Below are 26761 nucleotides of genomic sequence, written 5' to 3' on the forward strand. Positions count from 1 at the left end.
GCCCTTACGTCGACTCAACACAGTTAAATTCGCCATTGTGCGAATCGAAATATGAATTTGGTGAAATTCTACTTACAGTTTCTTGAGTAGAAAAGTTGAGTATCCAAAGTATCCAAAGTTGAGCTAATTCACTAATCAACTATCAATCTATAGGTTCACTGATGCTCGATTCACTAATCAAATATCAATCTATAGGTTCACTGGTGCTCCTGCGATGACGGACCAACGGCCATGGTCATTACCATGAACTCAAACACACACCTGTGTTTTTAAACTCAACAAATTTTAATTCTGTGAGAAGGGTGATTCAATAATGCGTGACTGAAAAACGCTGGGGGATTACATAAGACAACCTCCCACTGGAGGGTTGTTACATACACTATTACACATTTCTCCCCTTCGAGAGGGAGAGAGACATAATAATAATAAGAAATACACAAGAAAAGAAAAGCGAAAGTAGACATCAACTCCATCTTGTGTTGGGAGCAAAAGATAAAAAGTTAGGCGTTTCCATGTACTATTATTTAAACAAATTTTAAAGCTTTACGCGGAGTGGAAGGAAACGCGTCCTCACAAGTACATGCCTGTTGCAAAAAAAAAATGCCAAAAATAATGTTTTTTGTTTTTGCTTTTATTACCTTCTTCTGTAATGGGCAGTTGCACTAACAGAAATAATAAACATTTAATTTATATTGAATCTCATCCAAACACTTACCACAATAGAATGAATAACACCGATTCGAGTGCAAGCAAGCATGGCCACCACAAGTTCTATAATCATGGGCATATATATGGCCACACGATCTCCTTTATGAAGCCCTGTTTGAATAAAAAAAACGAACACGGTAAACTCACGTTAAAATGTGAATGAGTGTGCTTACTATTAATACTAGGTATTTAAAAAAGTGGCATTAATAAAGAACCTTTACCATATTTCTTCAAAACATTCGCAAACTTGCATACTTCTTTCAACATCTGCTTGTATGTGATTGTTCTGTTGTCTCCAACCTCGTTACCTTCCCTAAATAGTTCAAAAAGACGTTTGTTATCACATTTTGTTTCAAGAACTGTACTAATAAACAATAGAATTCCAGACATCAGTTATTTTTGTTAACGAGATTTCTTTTAACGCGATTCACCACCAATAAATCATGTGTTAAATGTGGGATTATTACACTAATCTTTAACACACTCATCCTGGAGGATTGCTGTGCAGGTCGGTTGAGTGTTTTGATGTCCCGTTTCGTTTTTTCCCGATTCATCCTTAGGTCAAAATAGTCCCGTATCATCCGATCTCTTTTTTCCCCTCCCACTTCCCTGTCAATCCAGATAAAACACCCCGTGTTGTCACACTGAGAAGAAAGGCGAGTGATTGAAGTACCAGCAAAATGTCTGAAACAATTCATATTTGACACAGGAATGTCCAGTATTTTTAGTGATATTCCCGTGATTTAGGTCACTCACTTTTTTTTATACACTTTTGCAGTTTTTTTTAACGAAACACATTTTAATTGGCAATCTCTATTGAAATTATGAATGAAGATACTTTTCAGCACTTGTAAATTATATTATGATAATTACGTATAAATATAAATATTAATCTAAACACATATTTGTTGTGTTTTAAGTTTTTTTCCCCGTGGACTACATTGCAATTTCCAGTAAATTCTTCATTACCCTCTAATTAATAATTTATGAACAATAACTGGTAATTTCGCCTTCTTTCGACCAAGTTTTTGGTGAAAATTGCTGACATTCCGTATTTTACTATATTTAAGCTCCGAATTTCCTGTATTTTCTGAATTAAATATGTTGGGTGTGTACACACCCAAGTCATGTTGAAATATATTCTACTGAGATATACCTATTAAAATTATTTTTTAATTGTCATTTGTAGCAGCTCTTTACTTCTGTCCTTTAGGAATTTCAGCAATAATTAGGGGAATTTCTTCGTAAATTGCAGTTTTGTTATTACAATTATGTCTCGTATTACGGATCGCAATTTCCCACATTTTTTTCGTTGAGATATGTTTACCCTTAGAACAAGAATGTCTAATTTTCCATTTTAAATCCTAAGGGTAATACTGTACTTATATCAATTACAACAGTTCAGTAGTTTTTCGGTCCGTTAGAGTTAAATTGCCATATCTGCCTGCGGACCACCTGCGGTTGAGAAACACTGCTCTATAGAAACAACTTCTATCGTAGTGAAAAGAACATTGACACCGCCATTCGGATAAAACCATTTTTTTGAAAATTGGTTTATTCGAAAATTACGGGCTTTTCAAAAGAACTTATTTTTTTCATCCCAAATTTTATCTGAACATGTCATGGTTGAGTTCTTTCGTATACAAATACTGTTTCATTGTTTTCTTTTTTTTAATAAAGCTTGCTTTTAGTTATTTCTTCTTTTTTGGTGAAAAATGCTTGAAAATGAGTCGCAAATATGCATCGCGTAACACAATTAACCCTCTATGGTCCCGTGTACATTTGAATGTTCATGACAAATACATAAGGAAAAAACACATTGTACTAAATGAATTACAAAATAAACATTTTTTTTTTAAATCAAAAGTTATTTTACCCTCTCTGATCCACTCCATGATAACGTAATGAAAAACTTTTTTTTACAAAAACGGTAGTAATTTCATTCAACTAATGCGTCAACATCAGGGCTTGACCGACCAATCGAAAAAAAAGTTTAGGCGCCAGATAATATTCCTCTCCAAATAGGGGTAATTAAGGGAAAATTATGCAGTTTGCCTTAATTTCAAACATATGACACAGGTGGACCACAGGCAGATATGGTAATTTAACTCTAAAGGACCAAAAAATTAAAATTGTTGTAATTGATATAGGATAAGTTTATCTCAACGAGAAAAATGCGTGAAATTGCGATCCGTAATGCGAGACATAATTGTAATTACAAAACTGCAATTTATGACGAATTTCCTAATTATTGCTGAAATTCCCGAAGGACAGAGAAGTAAAGAGCTGCTACAAATTGCAATTAAAAATAATAATTTTAATAGATATATTTCACTAGAATATATTTCAACATGACTTGGGTGTATATATTGGGTACAACCCAACATACTGTATTTAATTCAGAAAATACAGGAAATTCGAAGCTTAAATATAGTAAAATACGGAATGTCAGCAATTTTCACCAAAAACTTGGTCGAAAGAAGGCGAAATTACCAGTTATTGTTCATAAATTATTAATTAGAGGGTAATGAAGAATTTACTGGAAATTGCAATGTAGTCCACGGGAAAAAAAACTTAAAACACAACAAATATGTGTTTAGATTAATATTTATATTTATACGTAATTATCATAATATAATTTACAAGTGCTGAAAAGTATCTTCATTCATAATTTCAATAGAGATTGCCAATTAAAATGTGTTTCGTTAAAAAAAACTGCAAAAGTGTATAAAAAAAAGTGAGTGACCTAAATCACGGGAATATCACTAAAAATACTGGACATTCCTGTGTCAAATATGAATTGTTTCAGACATTTTGCTGGTACTTCAATCACTCGCCTTTCTTCTCAGTGTGACAACACGGGGTGTTTTATCTGGATTGACAGGGAAGTGGGAGGGGAAAGAAGAGATCGGATGAAACGGACTATTTTTTGACCTAAGGATGAATCGGGAAAGGACGAAACAGTACCTAGCCCTACTAGTGGGGAGTAGGTGAGATAAGGATCAGGCCTATATAATACTACCAATTTTTTAAGGCCTTTGGAAACCAAACACCCCCCGCTTCTCATCTCAGTGAGATATCAAAGCGTTCCCAGAGCATGGGTGTGTCTGCAAATTTTATTAAATATCTTCAGGATAATAAAAAAAATATTACATATAGATTGCACATATAGATTTACACGTAATCAATGTTCATCAATGGACGGATCATAATATACGGGGGAGGGGGGGGGGGAATCAACTATAAAATATACATCGTACTCTTCCGAAAGTTCTTGATTCCATCCGAAGATGAACACTCTAGCGTCCATGGGCTCTAAACAGCGTCCCTTGATACTGTGGTCATAGCCTTGTTGAAGTACATTCCTGAAGAGTCCTTTGGTTCGTAAAATCTCATCGAGATCGTGGATGATCCTGGAGTACACAGGCGGAAGTCCTGTAATACTTCGGGTATAAAAGACGGTCGTCTTGTTGTTATACGTTGCTTAATAGTCCTATACAGGAAGATATAATGACTCCTTGTGTTTCTCCAAATAAGATGTATTAATAAGTATTAGACAAGTAGCACAGACATCCATGGAAACCAGTAACCGATGGGCCATATAACTGAAGTGTAGGCGCTTAACTTACATAGATCGTCTACGGATGAAATTGTAGAATCCCGACTTAGACGTGATAAATAATAATCGCTAATGGGGCGCATTAGTGTGACGTCACGACCGACAGCGCTGATTCCAAACAAACATGAGCTGGGCTAAATTATAAATTAAAACGCCATAGGACGTGTAGGTGAGTCTCTGTTTAAATTATTTTTCTAAAACAAAATACGATCAAATAAGACTTGTGAGCTCTTGAAATGGAAACTTTAAACTCTTGTGAACATGCAGTGTTAAAAATATAATGATAGTTCGTCTCTAATAGCTATGAAAGCTTTTTATTTCTCGCATGATATCTGTTTAGTCGTATTTATCCTAGTAGCCATGCATTTGATTCCTGCATTAAATCCCCCTTCAATCATTGAATCATTATTCAATGATTGATTCGAAAAAATTGTTTTGTTTTAGGGTCATTTTTTTCCCTCTATGAAAAATGGTGATGTGTTTTGTGCCTGATTGTAAACGCTTTCACAATGTCCGAGATATTTTCATCACCTCTATTATACGCGATCTATCATAGATATCTGACGTGATCGGAAAAAAAAAATCAACAGCATTTCCCCCTCTTTCTAACAGTTTGGGTTCTTTGATGGAATCAAGAAAATTATGAAACTTTATCACATTTTTCCGAGCCATATTTGAGAAGAAACCTGATGACAAAAAAATATAATATAGGTGAATCCCGTTATAACGAACTCCAAGACACCGGAGAAACCACTTCGCTATAAAGAAATTTCGTTATAAAGGAATTTCAGGTTTATACATTGTTCCTATGTTAAATTATGTGGGGGTTAAAACTGGGGTTTAATCTCGTTAAAACGAGATTTTTTTCATTATAACGATATTCGTTAAAACGAGATTCAACTGTAGATACCAAAGTGAAAACTAATTGCAACTTCACTTAGGCCAGGGCCCCCGGGCTGGGATCTTTTTACGGGCCCTTCTGTCGTTAATTTATAGCGTGAAAACCAAAAAATGATGAGAAATGTCCCGGGCCCCAGGGCTAGAGTCCCACCCTTGGGGGCCATGGCCAGGAATCTTCAACTCGTGACCCTCCCAGATTTTTGCAGAGGCCTGCCGACCATTTTTCGAAATTAGCTACCTTACATAGAAAAAAGATTAAATTCCAAAAACAAAAAATAGTTAAAATTAGCTTTGACCGCTGAAATCTGTACTGCTGTACTTGGAACTGTGAGATGCTTTCCAGAATCAATATTAATGCATTTGAAATATTGAAGGGGCCGTCGGGGGATATTATGGTTTTATATAGACTACTTATTTCGAGAGGCCAAACTCTGCATTTGAAAGGTATACATAATTACAGAATATATATATATAAAGAAACGCCTTAATGAAATAAATCATTTTTAAAACTATTGAAAAATACACTGGTGGAAAATATATAAAATCCCAACACCAAGAAGAAATTACTTTAGAAGAATGAAATTTAGGCAAAACAATTGTCTAGGTAACATATTTATTTGATTAAAGTTTCAAGGTCACAGGTTAAACTAAGCGCGAGAAAATTCATACTTGGAGGTCAAGTCAAGTCAACTCATGTGTTGACATTTCTGTTCTTGAGCGCTATAATTTTAATTAATTTATATACTTTTTGCTGTTGTTTTTGTGGTTTCACGTTCGTTTTTTTTTGAGTTTGGGAGTAAATTGTGATATACTTCGAACTAATACGGTCTTTTTTATTGCACGAACATATGATACTGGGAGCAAATTGTTCTGTTTTTATTTAAGCCTAGCTTGCAATTGCAGCGTAAAGTAGTGTTTAATATACAAATACTGGAATAGTTAGGGTTAAGATCGAGATGACAGACGAGTGCCCTTTGTCGCCTATTGGAAGCAAGGTCTTCAATGGTGAGTTCTACAAGCATTTGGATGAAATGACCCTCCTGTTCACAAGAGTCTGTGATGGGAAAAGGGCAGAGGCAGCCGAGAGAGACCGGTTTCTCGTGTTGAGGAATGAAATGATGAAGCTGTATGATGAAGTCCATGTCGTAGGAAATGAACGTTCTTTGTTGGAGGTTGCTATCACTGAGCCGCCGCCTAGTATCCATGAAACTGCTAATATTTCAGAGATTATTGAGATAAACTTTCAGAAGTTTGAGGAACGTTTTAGTAGACTAGAGAGCATTGCCCAGATCATTCCCGGAATGCAGTCAGAGATAGCTAACTTGTCAAATGCTATGCGCTCAAACGTGAACTCATCTGGAGCAAACAATTGTGAATCATTGCCAGAGCCTGTTGCTACCGCTTCGTATGCCCAAATATGCATTAAGCTGAATACAAGGAACTCAAACAACTATGCATCTTTTGTACTAACCACTGTCGATAGTAATTGGGATTCATTGAGTGATCCATTCCACTGGCCATCTGGTATACACATCAGAGAGTTTTTTGGTATTCCCAGATAACTTCTGGAGGATCCGGCTGGAGATTGTACTATAACGGAAGCATTGCCCGGTCAGAGGGACACCTCTAATCAACAATGACTGTACGGACAAGAGTCATCGTCAATTACTTCAACAAATGAACACGCATCCGATTCTGAATCAAGAGTTACAGGTATATTCATGAACCCCAGAAGTATTGTGAATAAAATTGGCGATTTGCGTTGCTGCATTCAGTCATACGAGGTCGACATTCTGTGTATAGCAGAGACTTGGTTACATCAGTCAGTTTCGTCTTCCTTGATATGTCTACCAGGATATGATATTTTCCGATACGACAGAGAAACTACTGCGGGAGGAGGTGTATGCATTATTATTCGAAGCAGCCTGAAACCTAAGCTGGTGAACGTGCATAATGGAAATCAAGATGTTGAGATAATATCGGTGGATATAAAAAGCGGAAATAGGAAGTGCAGGCTTATTACGGCGTACGTTCCACCAAATAAAGCATGTAATTTAAATCATTGGTGTGAGTTTTGGAGAGAACTAAGGCATTACTGCTCTGCGTGCTTTCCGGTGATTTTGGTCGGGGACTTCAACATGCGGGGAATCGATTGGATAAACGGGAGATTCTCATCTGAATTGGAGTCACAGTTCATGTCAATATCCTTGTTCTAGGCCTTGTTCAGTTGGTCGATTTTCCCACGAAAGGAGAAAACTTCTTAGATCTTCTGTTTGCTACCGATCCTTCGGTGGTCCACGACGTATATGCACTTCCACCCTTCTGCAACAGCGATAATCCACCGCACTTGCCGATACACTTCTCATTGCATATTACAACAGGATTAGATTGCCGATCAACACTAAACTATCACAATGCAAATTATCCACGATTATCAGGTATTGTAAAAGATCTGCAGAACAAGTACTGGCTGGAACTATCTCAGCTGCGGATGCTTTGCCAGCTCTATTTCTGCGGTCTCGTGAACATGTTCCCCGTCAAATGAGATTTAGAAAAAAAGATAAGGTTTTACGAATGCTAAACAATAGGAAATTGCATGCTTGGCGTCAATATAGATCAATACCTAGTCAAACCACTAAAGAACAATACAAGGTCATGGCTAGGAACTATGCAAATTACGTCCAAGAGAAAGAGAGTTTACATCTCCTCAATCTCTGTAAAAATCGTGATCGGAACTTTTTCCACCGAGATGTCCGCAGTAGACTTCGTGTATCCCGGGACATACCAACGCTAACTGTGAATGGCACCACGATAACGGAAGATTATGAGAAAGCAAACGTTTTTGCGGACATATTTTCTGGTTCATATAATTTCAGTCGTTCCGGTTATGACCATCGTTATCAAGGCCTTATGAATGATCATCCCTTCTTTCGTGACATGTTCAGCACTCAGACGATAAAAGCCATTATTGCTTCTCTTCCTGGTCGATCATCTCCGGGTCCTGACGGAATACCCAGTTGTTTCTACAAACGTCTTTCAGACCCGATATCTTCTCTGCTTAGCTCCATCTTCACATCCTTCTATGACTACGGGTCTATCCCATGCTCTTGGAAATCTGCAGTTATTAGTCCAGTTTATAAGAATAAAGGCTCCAGGGCAGATCCGAATAATTATCGCCCGATATCGTTAACCGATATATCCTGCAAAATTTTCGAGAGATGCATCGTCAATCAGTTACTTCCATTTGCCGACGATATGGGCTTAATCCCCTCAGTTCAGTTTGGCTTCATTCCTGGCCGCTCCTTACCAGTGCAGCAGTTGATTTTTCATGATATATGGGAGAGTGCTATAGACTCTGGACAAGAGATTGATGTAATTAGACGTCGATTTCCAAAAGGCATTTGATAAAGTAGACAGATTGCTACTACTGAGGAAGCTAGCTTGCATGGGGGTTCCGGATAAAGTTGTGAGGATAATTCAAGAACTGCTGTCAGACAGAGTTCATCAGGTTCGCGTAGCCAGCGTGATGTCTAGAGAATGTCAGGTGCCAAGCGGAGTTGTCCAGGGATCGGTGTTAGGCCCGATCTTATTTACTTTGTACACTTACGATATTACTCAGGCTGTGTCACCCATCTCTCTATTGCAATTCGCTGATGACGTGAAGTTATTCTCTCCAGTGGAAAACACTAGGGGCTTAAGAATTGCATGCCAACAACTTTTCCAGTGGAGTTGTCAGTATAAGCTACCTATTTCATCATCGAAAAGTGGATCAATGCATTTAGGTAGACGCACCGATCCTGAATATTACCAACTAGGTGATGAAACGTTACAGCAATTGGATACATGCGTGGATTTAGGTATTGCAATGAGCCGCATTCTGGATTTCACTGATCATTATCATGGCATAGTCTGCAAAGCTAATAGAATTTCATATATGTTATGTACGGCATACCGTAAGTGCGCTGCGCATACGTTGTCATATGCTTTCTGTGTGTACGTTCGCCCGACCCTGGAGTTCTGTTCGCAAGTATGGAGCCCTTACAAAATCAAGGACATACAGCTCCTCGAAAAGCCACAGAGGTCGTTTACTAAACGAATACCTGGCATGAGCGGTCTATCTTATTGCCAGAGACTTCAACTTCTGGGTTTACACTCACTGGAATGGCGTAGAATCGCTGCAGATCTGAAGATGTGCTACAAACTAGTCCACCAAATTGTTTATCTACCATCGAGAGAGCCTTTCTTTGAGATCATAGACAGGCGAGTTAACCTACGTAGGCATCGCTTCCAAATAAGAATACCAACGGCTAGAAGGGATTGCTTTTTCCACGGATATAGATGCCGTGTGGCAAGAATATGGAACAGTCTTCCATCAGAACTTGTATGTGCCTCCTACGCAAGATTTGCTTCCACTATTGGGGATTTCGACCTGGCTCCGTATGCGAAGTGCTTCCCGTACTGACTATTATTATTTTTATTTTTTTATTTTTATTTTTTTTTTTTTTTATTTTTTTTTTCTTCCAGTGTAAGTGCATTGTATGCCTTCTGGGGTTATTGTAAATAAATAAATAAATAATGGTATATTAATAACCACTGTAGTCACCACGATTGTGAATGCAAGCATGCAAACGTGCATGCATTGTGTCATACAGGTGCCGTATGTCATTTTGTGGGATGGGGTTCCATGCCTGTTGCACTTGGTCAGTCAAATCAGCAACGTTTAATGCTGGTTGTGGATGACGCTGAATTTGTCTTCCAATAATGTCCCATACGTGCTTGATGGGAGAAAGATCTGGTGATCTCGCAGGCCAAGGCAACATGTCGACACTCTCTAGAGCAGTGTTTCTTAACCTTTTTTTGCCCGTGTCCCCCTTTGAACCATATTTTTTTCTCGTGGCTCCCCTGTCTTACCCAGAGTTTTCAACTCTCATCTAGAAGCAAGACACTTTATACGTATTGAAATGATTTTTTTCAGTGAATTTATACTGAACGAAAATATTGCAAAGAAAATTGGACTCCAGACCACTAGCCTAGAATTTATTGATCTCCCCGCTAGTCCGAGTTCTATCAGGACCGTCTCAATATCATGGGGCCCCCTCTTTAGGCAAAGTGATGCTATGGTAGTCCCATACTTTAGCTGGAAATAAACAGCCTACATATTTCCTCTATATATTTTCAAAATTAATTATACTATACAAAATATCATAAGGTGGGGTCACTTATGGGCATGAAGCCCCTCACAAGAGTGGGACTGACAGTGCTACAGCCCGGGACCTAATATGGTTTTCATCATTTTTTTTTTCATACAATAGATTTCATATAGGGAAGGGTGTCGGAAAAATTTAGCCGGGGACTTGAGAAAACCCCCATCCTAGGGAACTTGTTGCAAAATGTAGGCGGTGAGGCCTGAGTGGGTCCATGCCCTAACGAAGGCCCTGGTTTTACGGGTGGTTTTGTTGGATTCTCTTTTCTCACTGTCAGTGTTAGTCACTAATATAAAATCTTTATTTCTTCACACCTTAACATTTCTTCTCAGCTCTCCAAACTACCTGTCATGGCTCCTTTCTCCATTTTTTTCCGTGGCCCCCTTGAAGTATCCCAGTACCACAGGGGGGCCATATGGCCCCGGTTGAGAACCACTGCTCTAGAGCACGTTAGGTGACAGCAGCGATATGAAGACGAGCGTTATCCTGTTGGAAAACACCCCCTTGAATACTGCTCATGAATTGCAGCACAACCGGTTCAATCACCAGTCTAACGTACAAATCTTCTGTCAAGGTGCTGGGAATGACGACGAGAGTGCTCCTGCTGTCATAGGAAATCGCTCTCCAGACCATAACTTCTGGTGCAGGTCCAGTGTGTCTACGCTGCAGACAGCTTAGTTTCAAGCTCTCACCTGGCCTCCTTACCAACGTACGACCATCACTGGCACCAAGACAGAAACGGTTCTCCATCTGAGAACACAATCACACTCCACTCCGCCCTCCAATGATCTCTAATTTGACACCACTGACATCACAGATCAATGGCAGCCCATGCTCCAAGGTTCGAGGAAAGGACACACCTGAATGCGTCAACTGTAATTTAAGCCATCCCGCTAACTACAGAGAATGTAGTGTGTACAGATCTGAGCACAAAAAGCTCAAATAAGGCACTATCGAGCCAAAAAAAAACAGGACGCAGCTACAGTACATCTCGGACACTTCCCCGCCTGCACGCGAAAATTCTTCTCGAGAAATTTTCAAGTCGGTTTCCCCTGAAAAAATTTCCTTTCCCACAACGTCAGTCGAAAAACGCAGCAAGAAATAGACGAAAATTCCCCAAGTCCAGCGAGCCGCCGAAAGCCAATGGGAAACAGAGTTCACCATCTACGGACTTCGGAACGAGCATCTGCTCTACGGACTTGCTGAGAAACTTGAAAATTCCCCTGAGCCACTTGCTTCGGGCAGCCGCGACGCTGAAAGAAAACCGACAGATGCCGAATCAGATGCGGCACCACCGGTCATCTCCCGCGCCGACACCATCGGTGACACTTTCGACGCCGACTCGTGTGACTGCCCAAATTCGACATTCTACATGTTCTAATACGCCAAGCTGTGCTTCGAGGACATTCTCAAATTGAAAACGAAAAAAGAGAAACGCGCTGTCTTTGAAAGATTTCTAACTGAAGCAGGCAGCATCATCACCAAGGATTAGGCCTTTTCTTCAATGCTTATGCATTGATTTATTTGATTGGTTTTCTCTCATCCTTCTCTTCGCTTCCTTTAACCATCTGTTTCTGGAAAAAAATTCAAAAAATCTCCTTCAAAAAAACCAAAAAATTTTTTTTTATCTTGGAAAAATTTAGAAAAAAGAGAAAAAAAAATTATATTTCGTACATTCCCATTTTTTTTTAATTGTGGAAAATTTTATCTTTTTTCCGGTCTTTTCCTCATAATCGTACTAATCCTTTCTCTTTCTCTTCGCCTTGCCGCTAACATCATTTTTTGTATACATGTATTTCATTGAAGATTCCAGCCAATCAGGAATCGAGTTTCACGTGTCAGCCAATAGGAGACGTCCAGGCCAACATCAAGCCGTTGCCCGACCGGGCCAGACCAGACCCAAAATTTTTCGATGCTGACTGGCCCTTAAAACGGGCCATTAGCCACCTTGGGGACCTCCGATGAAGAGACAGACTAGTGAGTAATGTATGTAAAATGGTGTAAGTGCGTGTATGAGTTGGGAAATTTTGCAAAAAATCCTCTTTTTGTCCTAGCGATTAATTAAAATTAAACGATGGTAAAATGCTGCCAATGCCTTTCTTCTGGAGCAAGTGATTCCTGAAGAGGTGTGCCGTGCGATCGGTCAGGGAGGGGCAGGGTGCCGTTATGTGAACTGAATAGTCGTATTTCTGAGGTAGAATTCAGTGGCGGCTGCTGACAAGAATTTTTTCTGATGAACACAAAGAACATAATAACGAAAAACTTCGTAAAAACTTCTTCGTTTACCATTTTTCCCGATCAGTTATCAGATGATGATTTTCTCCAGATGGTGCGATGACACGAAGGGAACGTAATGTCCTTCTTACGAAATCATCTAAATGCTTCTTATATACTAAATCCGTTTACAGACACAGATTTATGGCTTTGCCACGTGCTGGCTATTCGAATTGCTCTCCCCTTTCTCACGATATAAAAAAATATATGAAGCGTCATATATCATAAGCTTCATATATCATAAAATATATGAAGTTCCTGACAACGAATTACTAAAATTTGCCGCCCTCCGAACTTGCTATCCAGGCCCGCTTAACACCCTGTACATACGGCACCAGTGCCGCAACTAGAGAAAAGCAGGCGGGACTGATACCAGGGCCGTCTAAAGACTATCATGGGCTCCCGGGCCAAGTGGTTTTCCGGAGACCCAACCTGGTAAATCCTAGAAAATTTCAACCGGATCTCATTTTTGTGAGGCCTCTCTTCCATGCGTTAAGACGGCACTGACTGATTCTCCGAACTCCGAGCCAGAGGGGTACGCAAACGTTATCCTTTCATCTCTCCCTCAATATTAAAATTGGGCTCCAAAATGCGTGCTTGTCCCGGCTGACCACGCATGTCGTTGTGGTCCTGTACATCAGTATGTATATTGCAAGGTTTAAGTTACATACAGGGCCGCAGCTGGATACTTTTTTAACTGGAGCTAGCAAGCTTTTGGCGTCCCCGTGTAAGGAAAAATTAGAAGGAGTGGTTAAATGGGTAATTCGGCGCCCCCTCCAGATCAACGCTCGGTACAGTGGACCCGCTCTCCCTAGTTGCGGCTTTGTGTGTGTGCGTGTAAATCAAAAACTGCTTGAAAAGAACGGTAGATGTGAAGTATGTGTCTTAATGCACTTTTTGATATTACCCGCATACAACGTTTCGTCTAGATCAGCGGTTCTCAACCTTTTTTTTGCTAAAACGTTATATTCGGGATCCAATGCATTTCATTCAAGTATTTTAAAATATATATCTCGGTTTAATGGCGTAATCACGTTACTTATAACCGAGTTTTAATGTATGCTCATGTAGGAAAGCAAAAAAATTTCACTAGTTAGAAAAATTTAATTTTTTCTTCATTGGTTTTTTTTATTGTTATCAGTGCAAAAGCGCCAAACAAAGAATTAACTTCTGTCGAGTAGAACCTCACGATACAGTTCTACGAATTTGTCTTTTCCCCTCATTTTCCATGGCAACCTGAGAAGGAAATTTACTGGTTCTTTTTTTATTTTCCTCGAGGGCCGCGGAGCCCTTGGGAGTTCACACGGAGCACCGGTTGAGAACCGCTGGCCTAGATGTTTTTTTTTAATTGCAAAAACAACAGATAGACAGCCACATTCATATACGGTACAAAAATAAATACCAAAAAAACAGAATAATGAAAGCAAAACACACGCAATGCAGCTCTTAGGGGACATATTTCCTCCCCGGTTCATACTTAGGCTTTTAATAAATGTTTCAAAAGTTTGATACGGAAAATTTGCAAATATTTAAATTTATTCCTTCAGATGTCTAATTATTTTTATTTCTGATAATTTTTTATGAATTTATTAGAAATGGTTGGGCCTCCTGGCAATTTTTTATTTTTTTGGATGAGGTACTAATTGGTTTTTTGCTAGAACGTTATAATCGGGATCCAATGCATTTCATTCAAGTGTTCTAAAATATACATCTCGGTTTTAGCGCAATCACGTTAGTTTATGAATGTCATTATAACCGAGTTTTAATGTATGCTCATGTAGGAAAGCAAAAAAATTTTATTAGTTAGAAAAATTTAATTTTTTTTTATTGTTGTCAGTGCAAGAGCACCAAAGAATTAGTTTCTACACACATTCATTTCCTCGAATTTTTCGTTTCCTCTCATATTTATGGCAACATGAGAAGAGCAATTCCTTTGTCCAGTGCATCCGAAATCTCATCACCCTCCTGGTCAAACCACTTAATGGACAATGGAAGACAGCAACCGCGATTCCAGCCGAACCGTGATCAAGGTGTTCAAACTTTTCCAATAGATGATGGCAGCTTTCCGGTTACCCCAACCGCCCAAAAAAATGTGGATTTTCTCAGTTGAAAAAACCGCCGTCAGCGGTTGCGGTTGTATCTATGCGTTGACAGAATAAAACTATAGATGATTCCTTCCCCCCCCCCAAACTCAACTGCCTGCAACCGAGCCGCAGTTAGGTCCCGGCTTTAGGCTAACTGCACACTACGGTTCGGCTGGTGCGGTTGATCTTATCAGCAACCGTGTAATTTCGCGTGAAATACACACTGCTGCTAGCAACCGGGGTTTTTTATATTTTAATGTCACGTGACATCTCGGGATTGGCTAAATTATTTTCGCCAAGCTGAAGTTGGCTACGATTATCATGCGAATTCGTGCTCATAAGTTGCATTTCAGTAAAGCCCCTCTTAACAGACACCCCTCAGGTACGGTCTTCCCCCTCTGTTACGGCCAAATAATAATTTACAGTAGTATAATATATAAAAATATGTATTTCAAATCCCTGATTAACGGTCACCCCTCTTTCAAGGACGAATTTTTTAGTAATGTCAGTGTCCGCAAAGTGTCAGAGGTTTTACTGTTTATACTAATAAAAATTTTCAGGTAATTAAATTATTTAATTTCCTGTAACAATATTTGCCGTTTGAAATTAATTCGGAGTTGAAGAAAGACAACCCAAAAGTTGACCCATTTTTGACCGCTTACAATTCATGACTAAATCGCACAATTTTTTTTGTATATGATGAGTGGCTATTCAAACAACATATTTTTGGAGTTTCAAAAAATTGGACATGAATTTAGTACGCTTTTTTTTGTAATCAAAGTAAATTTCCAATTAACTAAATTTCTAATTAATGGAAATTAATCATAATAATTATAATGTTGGGAAACCCCATGTGACAAAAAAAATTCAGGAAAAAATTATTTCTCTTGATGGTCAGGAAAAAAACCGCCGCTCCGAACTGGTTATCCCGGCCCACTTAACACCCTGTACATACGACATTAGGGCCGCAACTAGGGAGAAGCAGGCGGGAGTGATGCCAGGGCCATCTTAAGAGTATCATGGGCCAAGTGGTTTTCCGGAGTCCCAACCTGGTAAATCCTAGAAAATTTCAACCGGATCTCATTTTTGTGAGGCCTCACTTCTCTTGAGGCCCCCGGGCTGTGCCCAGGTGGGCCCATGCGTTAACACGACACTCACTGATGCCCCGAACTCCGAGCCAAGTGTTATCCTTTCATCTCTCCTTCAATATTAACAGGAGGCGCCAAAATGCGTGCTTGCCCCGGCTGACCACGCATGTCGTTGTGACCCTTCATTCATTCATTCATTCATTCAAACCGAGCACAACTCCGGGCTATCGCCATAGGCAATTTACTACTGATTGAGTTGTTCCGGAAGTATGAGTATGTGTGTCCCCCCAAATACTCGGGCCACGAAAGCGACTGTATAATAAGTCTTCCAACTCACACCTGGCCAGACGTCGTCCAGCCCTCAAAGTCCAGCCGCTCATCCGGCTTGGTTTCAAGAGAGCTGCCTCGCGACCGTTGACTACAAGGAACAGCTTTTGTTCTTATTTAATTAAAGACTAATTCGTGACTTCCTCCTTCGCCTCGTTCTCATTCGAAGTCAGAGTTGGAGCCTGGATCGTCTGCCTCTTGATCGTCGTTTTCCTCCTCAGTCCATTCTTCTTCTCCCTGTCGTCCTGTCTCCTGACGTCTTCTGATTCTCTCACTCCTTCTCCTGGGTACAGGAGGGCTCGTCGCTCGATGTGCCGCTCCCGTCCGCTTATTATGGAGCCACTCCATGTTCTCTTCCAAAAAGCCAAAAAGTTCCTTTATTTTCCTTAGTGCTTTATCATCCTAGGCCATTCTTTTAAACCACTAGTTCTCACATTGCGGACGTGGCTTAACTAAGTCGGAACGACTGGTGCGGACACATTCCGTGACAAAGTGAATTAGACTTCCCACTCCTCCGCATATGCACTCCTCGTTGTCGGAAATTTTGAAACGCTTGAAGTTGGTGGAAACGGTCCATGGCCCGTGAAGAAGATTGTCTTTTCCCTACTCCAGTAACGTTCTTTCCACTGGACTTTTGGGATGACTCTATGAATAAGCCGTCCGTTTGTTTTGGGATCATTCCATTGCTTCTGCCATTCCATTATTGTCTGTCCTTTAATTATTCTTTTGACCATTGCCGTAGGGATCTTCATCTCCTGGGACGTTGTCTCCAGTTTCGTCGCTTCCTTCGCCAACTGATCTGCCTCCTCGTTTCCACGTTCGCCAACATGGCCTCTCACCCACATCAGTCATTACCACTACATTCCCCCTCTCTTTCAGTATTCTTCTTATGGCTCTAGCATTTTCGTGTCTTGTTAAACGGTCCATGATAGCTTCCAAGCTTGATTTGCTGTCTGAATATATGGTCGTCTTCTCCAAATTATCCTCCTGTTGTTCCATTGCTTTTCGGATCGCCCACAGCTCTGCTTGAAATACCGTGCATTCCTCTCTCAGTTTCTCTCTCCAGGACTTGACTCTTTCACCCCCTTGATACTCCACGTACGCTGCTTCTGTTCCACTATCCGTCTTGGACCCATCCGTAAATATTGTCCTTCCCTCGTATGAGATGGCTTCTTCTCGCTCCGTCGTTACGACCTGTTGCTCCTAGATTTCGTTAGCTGGGTGGTCGCCCCATCCTATAGCTCTTCCCTCCACCTCCTCTGGTACTATCAGCCTTTTTCCAACTGTCACCCTTATGTTGAGTCTGGATATTCTCGCTGATTTGCATACGAAGTCAGTATACAAACTCTAGGGGGAAAGTATACAAACTCGAAGATGCTATGATCTGCATTGCCACCATCGGTATTTTGTGATACGCCCTTGTCATAAAGAACAGGAAACATCTTTGGATGGTATCGAGCTGTCTTTTCATTTTCTCTATCGGTTTAGCTTACCATGCGGCTGCTCCATACGTTACTGTCTTGGTTGCCATCTGGTCATAGAGATACTCTCCTCTCATCCTCTCGTTAATTCCCCATCTTTGACCTGCTATGGCCATCATCTTCTGTAGGTTTGCATTGGCCTCTTTTTCCTTGCTGTCGAAGATGTGGAATCCAATTCAGGTCGCTGTCGATCAGCACCCCAAGGTATTTCATTTCTTTTCTCCATGTGAGTCTCTGGTTTCTCATCCTAATGTTAGGTCGCTTGTCTCGTGTGCTAAACCACATGTAACCACTTTTATTGAGTGCTGGCTCTAGGTCGTTCCGGTCCATCCATGTTCCAATTGTCTCCAGCGCTTCTCCAACTGTTTCCTCTACATCATCCCATCTGGGCTCCGAGATTTACAGCAGTAGGTCGTCTGCGAACGCTTGTACTCTGACCCACACCCTCCACCTTTCTTTTAGCAGCGCATCCATCGTTATATTCCACATGAGGGGGCCAGAGCATGATCCCTGTGGGCATCCTCTTGTGTGTGCATGCTCCTCTGTCTCTTCTTCTACCTCCATCAGAACTTTTCGGCCCTACAAAAGAGCTTTCAGTGTCAGCTTCAGCTTTGTTGGTATCGGGAGTTGCTGGATTATTTTCCGGAGATTTCCGTAACGAAGAGCATTGAATGCCCTCTTGATCTCAGCTGATATTAATACCGTATGCTCTTGTCTCGCTCTTCTTTCTCGTCGACTGTCTATTATATCAGACAATGCCTCGTCCGCCGACCTCCCCATCCGGAATCCGTACTGGTTTGGATGCAAGAATTTTTTCTTGTCCAGATGATAGACAGTCCTAGTCACCAGTATTCTTTCCAGAATTTTTCCCGTATGGGATAGTAGTGTCACCGGGCGGTACAATTCCTACTTTTCTTGTTCCTTCCCTGGCTTGGGCATCAATACTATCTTTCCAATCTTGAAAATCCTCGGTATGCTAACCAGATCAAGGCACTTGTTATATAACTCAGTGAGCGATGCCGGGTATTCCTCGTGAATGTTTTTGAGCATTGGTATCATCATCATCATCATTTGGCGTCCCATAGGGGAAAAGCCTAGGCAAATTTTGCCCATTGCTCTAACACCAAGTGGTTCAACATGAGTTGTGGGTCATGTGAGAATGAAGAAAAATATTATTCTGTGGAAATACCCAGAGTTTGGTGGTTGCTCCGGGGACGAGAGTTATGGTATCTATTACCACATTATATTGCATCTCTGTATATGGGAGTTTGTGGAGAACTGCCACCGGTAAAGCCATGTCAGAAAATTTGAGGCTGCTCCTGTCTGCGGTGCCCTTTTAGAAAAGGAGCAGAGAAGGTCTCAGGGATATGGCTGAGAACTCAACATGAAGTTATTAAATAGTAATGCATGAAAGTTCTAGTTAAAACAGAATTGTAACTCACCATGGATTTAGGTGTTTAGTGTAATTGAGAAAATTTACCAGGTTGTAAATGCTGGGAGCATTGACAACTTCACTTAGTGTCACCTGATGATCACCGAAGTAGTTCCTTCTCGGGATAGGGAAGGCGGGACATCGTCCCACATAGTGGAGTGGAGTTTCGTCTTCTTCTCCACACGCAGGACAAATAGGTGAATCTGTATAGCCACAGTTGTGTAGGTGTTTCGCTAGGTTAGCATGACCAGTGATGATCTGTATAACCTGTCGAATTTGTTTCCTTTTCAATGAGATAAGTTTTTTGGCAATATTCGGATGGGTTCCCAAGGCCAGCTTGGCCTGTCTGCAGTCCTGCCTTGAGTTCCATTGCCGCATGTGTTTGTCTTCTATCCATTGTTTGACATCTCCTTTGATGGTTGACATCGAAACAGGGTAGAAAGGTTCAGGTCCAGATAGCTTCATGTTCGCTGCCTCTTTGGCTATCTGGTCTGCGAGTTCATTTCCCTGGAAATTTACGTGACCAGGAACCCAGTAAAGGTTGATGTTGTTGATCAATGCGGCCAAGTTTTTCAGCATGTCAGTGCAGTATTTTACACACAGTTGAAACTTGAGGAAGTTGTCAAGAGCCAATAGTACTGCTTGGCTGTCAGAGAAGATAACAATTTGTTTGCCATGATACCCTTTGGTAATCAGACTTTCAGCCAGTATGGCTATTGCTAATACTTCAGCTTGAAAGACCGTCAACGTTTTGCCTAGATACAAATGTATCTTATGGTAGTCGTGATCCACTCCAAAGATGCGGAAAATTGCTCCAGCCCCAGTATCAGTAATCCTAGAGCCATCGGCGTAACACTCAATAACTCCTGTTGAGATGCTATCAATTATGTGAGCAACTTCATTTCTCCTGAGTATGTGGATAGTGAAGCATTTAGTAAAATTTTTTGTTTTGGAACAGGAGTCTTTTGGCATTAGTAGAGAGGGGATCTCCACTTTTCCCAGTAGACAGCTGTCAAGATGATTCTTGAAAGAAGGTTTGTATCCCATATATGGTCGATTGCACCATGTACCATTTCTTTCCATCCTATACATAGTTTTAAACGCTTCTCCTTGTAGGTACCATCTCAGAGGTGGTATCTTAAGAGTAGTTTCAAGGGCTATGGAGGGAGAGCTGGGTAAGGCTCCCGTAATAAGAATGCAACCTAGTCTTTGCACTTTTTGCAGGACAGTTTCATAAGAGGTCTTTGATAACGCCTGATGCCATACCACACAACCATAGCTCAGCATTGGGCGTGCAATAGCAGTATAAATCCACTGAGTGGTTTTAGGGTTTAAACCCCAGGTTTTACCAATAATTCTTTTGCACAGCATAAGTATATTAGTGGCCCGTTTAGCTCGTTCATGAATATGGGATTTCCAGGAGAGCTTAGAATCCAAATGACATCCAAGGTATTTCACTCTGTCACATATGGTTAATTCTTGTCCCTTGAGGGTTAAGTTTCCAATTTCCCATTTTCTATTCCTTGTGAAAATCACAATTCTGGTTTTTTCCGTGGAAAATGTTAGTTGGTGTTTGTCACCCCATCTGCTGACAGAGTTTAACATTTGTTGAGCAAGAATCCTCATTGTGGATAAATCATGCCCTTGAATGAGCACGACTAAGTCGTCTGCATATGCCTGTGTATACCCTGGTCCTTTCATTAGATCAGAGATCAGGGAGCTGAAGACCATGTTCCATAGAAAGGGAGAAAGGATTCCTCCTTGTGGACATCCTCTTCTGATAGCTCTTTCAGCTTGGGCATCAAGAACACGAGCAGTGATTGTTCGGTTCCTGAGCATGTGATCAATCCATCTAGTTAACATAGGTGGAATGTTAAAATCTATTAGTGCCTTACATACAGAGTCAAAAGTAACGTTGTCAAAGGCTCCAACGATGTCCAGAAAAATACCAACAGCAAATTGTCCATTGATAATTGTGTTTTCAATTCTCCAAATCAGTTGATGCAGAGCAGAGTCAGTGGAAAACCCTGTATTAAAACCATGCTTGTTCACATTAATCTTACCCATTAAGAGAGGAATATCTTGAAGATGCTAGAGTATCAGTTTTTCCAGTAACTTTAACTGGAAAGAAGATAATGTAATCATTCTGAAGGATGATGATTTGTAATAGGTGTCTTTTCCTGGTTTTGGTAGGAAGACACCTCTGGAGCTCTTCCATACTTTGGGTATATATCCCAAAACTAGGCTGGCTTTGAAGAGGCGAATCAGCTCAATGCCTATAACTTCCCATCCTTTTTGTAAAAAGATAGGATATATTCCATCTGTGCCTGGTGACTTGAAGGGAGAAAATCCCCTCAAGGCTTCGGTACATTTGTCATATTCAACTATCATGTTGGCTATTGAGGTGTCTACTGGTTCCAGGATGGGCCTAACCTGTACACCACAGTCTGGTTCCGTTGGTCCACCTAGGTGATAGTCCAGAAGACATTCCAGCGTCTCCACTGGACTGGCAGTATAGTTACCATCTGGTCGTTCTATAACATTAATTTTATCATAGGAATTGTTTTTAATCAATTTGGTAACCTTGGCAGTTTCTGACAGTGAATTCATCTCTGTACAGAACTTCTTCCAAGAACTATTTTTCACTTTTTTGATTTCTTTCTTGAACTTTCGTTGAACTTCCTTATAGTAAGTCCAATTCGATTCAAGTTTAGTCCTAACAGCCTTCCTGTGTGCCTTCCTCGTTTCTTTACGGAGGAGTTCAAGATCTTTGGTCCACCAATTTTTTGAGTAGACTTTAGGCTTGAGTGGACACGCCTGATTCGCTGAGTTCCTGATCACCTCTGTCAGAATGGCAGCATGGTGGTCCAAGTCATCTACTGTTAAGATCTCGTCACCGGGGTTGGCGAGAGTGTTGAGCTGGCTTTCCAGGTTTCTTTTAAAAAGATCCCAGTTTGTGTTCTTAAAATTCCGAAAAAAAGTGGGAGTAAATGTTGCTTCGTAGTAGAAGTTTATGAACATATGATCAGATAAGGAGGGTTCATCGCTGACCCTCCATCTCTTGATCGTGTTTGCAATATCTATTGAGACCAGGGTCAGATCAATAACTTCTTCCCGATTACGTGTACGGAAAGTGGGTGTGTGCCCTTGGTTAGCCCAAACCAGATTTGTTTTCATGAGGAGCTCTAATAATGTTTCTCCTCTTTGATTTATGTCTGAGCTGCCCCACGCTGTGTGGTGAGCATTGGCATCACATCCAAATATCATACTTATATTGTGATGTTCGCAGTATTCCACCAGTTCACAGAACATTTGCGGAATTTTGAGATCATAGGCCATATAGACTGAGCAGATCATAATAGGGCGATTCTTGTTTAGTCCCTTACCCTTTATCAGAACTGCAACGTCTTCTGATGTGAATTGTGGAAGTGCCCAGGCATGGATACTTTTGGCAAGGTACATACATGCTCTTAGATGAAACCCCGTTCCTTTCTTAACGAAGAGTTGGGAGTTAGGTAGACGGCCCATAATCATCCCGTTTCTGACCCATGGTTCTTGAATCAGAGCTACAAAATGATTATGGTTGCGAAAGGAAGCTGCAAGGTTGTAGGATGCAGCCTTGCTATGTTGTAAATTTATCTGCCTAAATAACATTGGCAAGGTATGTTACAAAATTTACTTACCAGTGGGTAAAATAATACCACTTGGTGTATAGGTTTAACCAAGGAGGTTGCAGAGATGTCCTAAGATAGATCAGAGTCGGACCCGGTGTTATACTCCAGGTCCAACGCCACTTCCATCTCTGGGTCGTTGTCCTTATTTGCATCTAAGGGTCTGGATGTAGACCCCGTTTCATCAGCGGGTGCTGACCGTTCTTCTGCCTGCGGAGTTGTTGGCTTCTCAGGCTGTTGAGTAGAAATTGTTGGCCTGTGCTGTCGAGATGGCTCCCTGAATGTGACAACACTCAAGCCACAATGCACAGTGAAAGATATGGTGGAAAGCCACTCCACCGTCGCTTGCTCCACCACGATCACCAGGGTATTACCCCCATTTCCCGGGATGACAGCTCGCAGGTGAAGTTGGCCAGGCACCAGATCTTCATTGCATTTACTGAGTAGTTTAAGGGATTTGTTAGGATGCCTGTCTCCAGGAATCCAGACAAAGAATTTTTTCATTGGTGGTCTATCACCAGGTCCTAGGGCAAGGTATCCGGTGTGACCATCAACGTTTGGTGGAGGTGATAAACCGTTGATTACTGTTTTCAACCACCCGAGGGTGGTCTGGTCTCTGCATATAATGCGAAGACCTTCCTCCCCAAAGATGGTTCGATCAACGTGAGGGGAAATACCCCCAGTGTCCTCCAGCATCTGGTCCTCCACCGAGTTGGTGATGTGAGACACATCGGCTGGAGTCAGTTTAATTTCTGGATTCTTAGCCTGGACCCTGAGGGTGATGCCTTTCTTGGTAGCCTTGCTGTAGGAAGAGTCCTTGCAAGGCTTCTTGAAATTTGATTCTGGCGTGTCGCCAGGGACCCTTTCACGCTTGCGAGGAATGGCCTCTTTTGTCTGTGAGGCCTCGACAGTGCCCGATGCAATTCCTGAGGGTCCAGGCGTGACGGCCTTCTCATTCCTTGCATCATCCTCTGCCAAGGTCACATTTGCCAGAGCTTTCTCCAGGTCACGCCTTTCTCTTTGGCGTTTCTTTTTGATTTTCTTATTCTCGTTGGCCGGGAGAAGTTGATTTCCCTCTACAGCAGGGTTCCTGGCTTCCACGGATGTTTCCACACGTGCTTCCGCACGTGCTTCGGCTCTCGTTTTCACTCTCGCTTCCACCTCTCCTCCTGGTGCAGGAGTTAGATGCTTTGGGGATTGGCATCCAGCGTTTTTTTCTCTTTTTTCTTTATTTTCCAAATTCATGGTCTGTTTGTAGAGAGATTGTGCAACCAGTATCCCTGGGTTTCCTCAGAGGGAGATTTCCTAGAGCTGTCCCCAGATTCCTTCATGCAGCAGTGGCATCGGGAGAGCCCCCCGCATCGTCGAGCATTACCACACCCAGGTGCCATCTGGAAATACAGGACGAGCGGGATTATACACCAGTTGATAGGGCAGTCTCCCCGTTGGCTAGACAGGGTTCGGGCCCCTGTACTACCTGGCGGCCCAGGAAACGCTAAACCCAGTTTTTCACCTGTACCCTCTACTGCAGACATCCTCTGAGACCCCATTCCATCCCCCACAGAGTTCCTCCAGTTCTTCTCATCGCACAAGGAACAAGCTACCACTTTCTTCGTTCGAATCTCGTTGCTTTAGCATACAAGATCCCAGGGGGCCAAGACGTGGAGGTGAAGATAAGTGGCTTTGACTAAGCAGGGCCCACCGGACTTCGTCGAAATTACCCGCAACAATTGAGGACTGGGTTTAGGGCCAATATCAACTCCATCAGGGTTTTTGACTCGACGTTGTCGATAAATCCCTGCTAGCCTTCTGCCCCCCCCCCCTCCACATGCTTTTCTTGTTCCTTCCCTGGCTTGGGCATCAATACTATCTTTCCAATCTTGAAAATCCTCAGTATGCTACCCAGATCAAGGCACTTGTTATATAACTCAGTGAGCGATGCCGGGTATTCCTCGTGAATATTTTTGAGCATTGGTATAGTTATCCCATCAGGGCCTGGCGCTTTTATGTTTCCAGTTTTATTCAGCGATTTCTGGATCTCTTTCTCCGTTATCCTTGGCTCCGTCCTTCCCTCCTGTTGACCATGTTCTGCTGTCTCCTGTCCTCTCTCTCTTTTCTGCCATTCTTGCTCTTTGGAGCAAGTATCGGGTACGATCTTTGGAGCTGCTGTTGCAATGCCTTTTCCATGTTCTCTGCCTCCTTTCCCATTAGATTCTGGGCCGTAGACTTCCTTGCCTTGACTGTCGCATGATAGTCACGACGTTCCCGAATGGGTCTTTTTCCCGCATAACTTCCGCCTCAGTTCGTCTTACCAGCTTATTGTATATCGCTGTCTGTTTTCGGAATACTACCCTATACTCCATCTTTTTCTCTTCCGAGGCTCTCTTCCGTGTTCGGAGTTTGGCTCTCAGCAGCTTCCTCTCTACCTCTAGCTCTTGGGTCCACCACGGTGTCTTCCTTTTTCTCGGTGCCTCTCTGGTTGCTAGGGTCCTAACCGCTGTCTGCTTTATCACCTCCGTTATTTGTTCATTTATTCTGTCTAGTTGATCTACATTTCCGATTTTCTTGATATTGTCTATCATCTGTTGTGTCCTGCCTTTGAACTTTTTTGCGAAGTTATTGATCCTTCTGATAGACGTACTATACGTTCTTCTGTGTGGGCTTGGTTTCTCTTTCCCCCACCAGAAGTGCAGATACTTATGTGAACTTCCAGTGATTTCGTCTCCAACGCTCCATCCGCTCAATTCTCCTGCTTTACTGCTCATCGTCGAGTCCGGTCATCCCTCTCGTCCGTCAAAGTCGTATGTCGGTGTTGTATTCCCTCAGTTGACTACTTCAAGATCCGTCTCCATAGTGATGTCGTGGATTGCTCTTCCCCTGTCGTCACTTTTTTTGTACCCCCACTCCTCCTGATGAACATTTGGGTCGGCTCCTATGATCACTGGTACTCCTTTACTCTTCCTTACCGTCTCCTTCATTTCGTCGAGTGCTTCTTCCAGTTTCTCGTATGGCGATGAGTAGCAGCTGGATAATGTTATCTCCTTTCCTCTCACTCGCACCCTAACTGTGGCTGAGTGTTCTCCAATTTTGACGGTTGCTCCCTCTATCTTCTTGTTGGCTATGATGACCGCTGCTTTCAGGTTCTTTGAGGACCATACTTTCCACTCCTATGGGATTCCTCTGACCGCTCCTTTATACTTCCAAGGTTCTTGCACCAATATAACATCGACTCCCATGGCTGCAGCATTGTGAGCCATTTGTAGCATTGCTCCTCTCGCTCTGTCAACATTGAACTGTAGGAACCTGATCCCTTTTTTTTCTGGTTCCTCTAGTGGCACCATCTCTGTGCCGTGCTGTGTCATCGTTCTGTGAAAAAGATTATAAAAAAACGAACAAATTTCAACAGCGCCTGTTGTCTCTCTTCTCAACTCATCGTTGTTACCTCCTGCCTCTCCATGTCACTGTTCTGACCGGGCTTTCCGTTTCTCTTAACTCCTGGCGTCTGGTTTCTGTTACGACCGTCACTTTGTCAGCTCTGAAACTCTCCTGCGTTACTCCCGCTCCGTTTTCTCTTCCTGGGATTTGCACCGTTAGTGCGGGTACCTCTCCTCCTTGCGCGCCTTTTTTCCTTGTCCATAAAACACTTCTTTCCACTTCTCTGTCCGGTCTCGAAGCTGCGGCTCTTCTTCCCTCATTTACTCCTGTTCCATGGATTCCTAGTTCTCGATTCTAATGACAATTTCCGGTCTCCATTTCCATTTCATTGGTGCCCTCATATTCGAGAAGTTGCCCCTCCTCTTGTCCTTTTTCCTTTATTATCCTCTGTCCGGCTCTTGCTCTCCACCTCCTTCCTTTGGATTCTCTCCGACATTCTTGGCCCTCTCTGCGGCCTCCCGGTCGCTCTTCAGTACACCGGGCACGATATCGCCGATGCGCTGTGCCTCACATCATTCCTGGTGTCCTTTTGTTCGTT

The 26761-nt window shown here is 41.9% G+C and overlaps 1 protein-coding gene across 1 annotated transcript in view; it reads right to left on the reverse strand.

The window, feature by feature from the left end:
- The window catches only part of LOC149080388 (acetyl-coenzyme A synthetase, cytoplasmic-like), a 1034375-nt gene that overhangs the window by 875105 nt on the left and 132509 nt on the right, over nt 1–26761 (reverse strand). Inside the window, exons 3-4 of the mRNA XM_089239527.1 lie at nt 930–1021; nt 716–819 (exon numbers count right to left, since the gene is read on the reverse strand). Coding sequence (XP_089095653.1) covers nt 716–819; nt 930–1021 — 196 coding nt within the window. The remainder of the gene's footprint in view (nt 1–715; nt 820–929; nt 1022–26761) is intronic.

Source organism: Pholcus phalangioides, unplaced genomic scaffold (genome assembly GCF_987345545.1).
Source record: "Pholcus phalangioides strain wild (caught in Gottingen) unplaced genomic scaffold, Ppha-v1.0 ptg000011l_1, whole genome shotgun sequence".
Classification (NCBI taxonomy): domain Eukaryota; kingdom Metazoa; phylum Arthropoda; class Arachnida; order Araneae; family Pholcidae; genus Pholcus; species Pholcus phalangioides.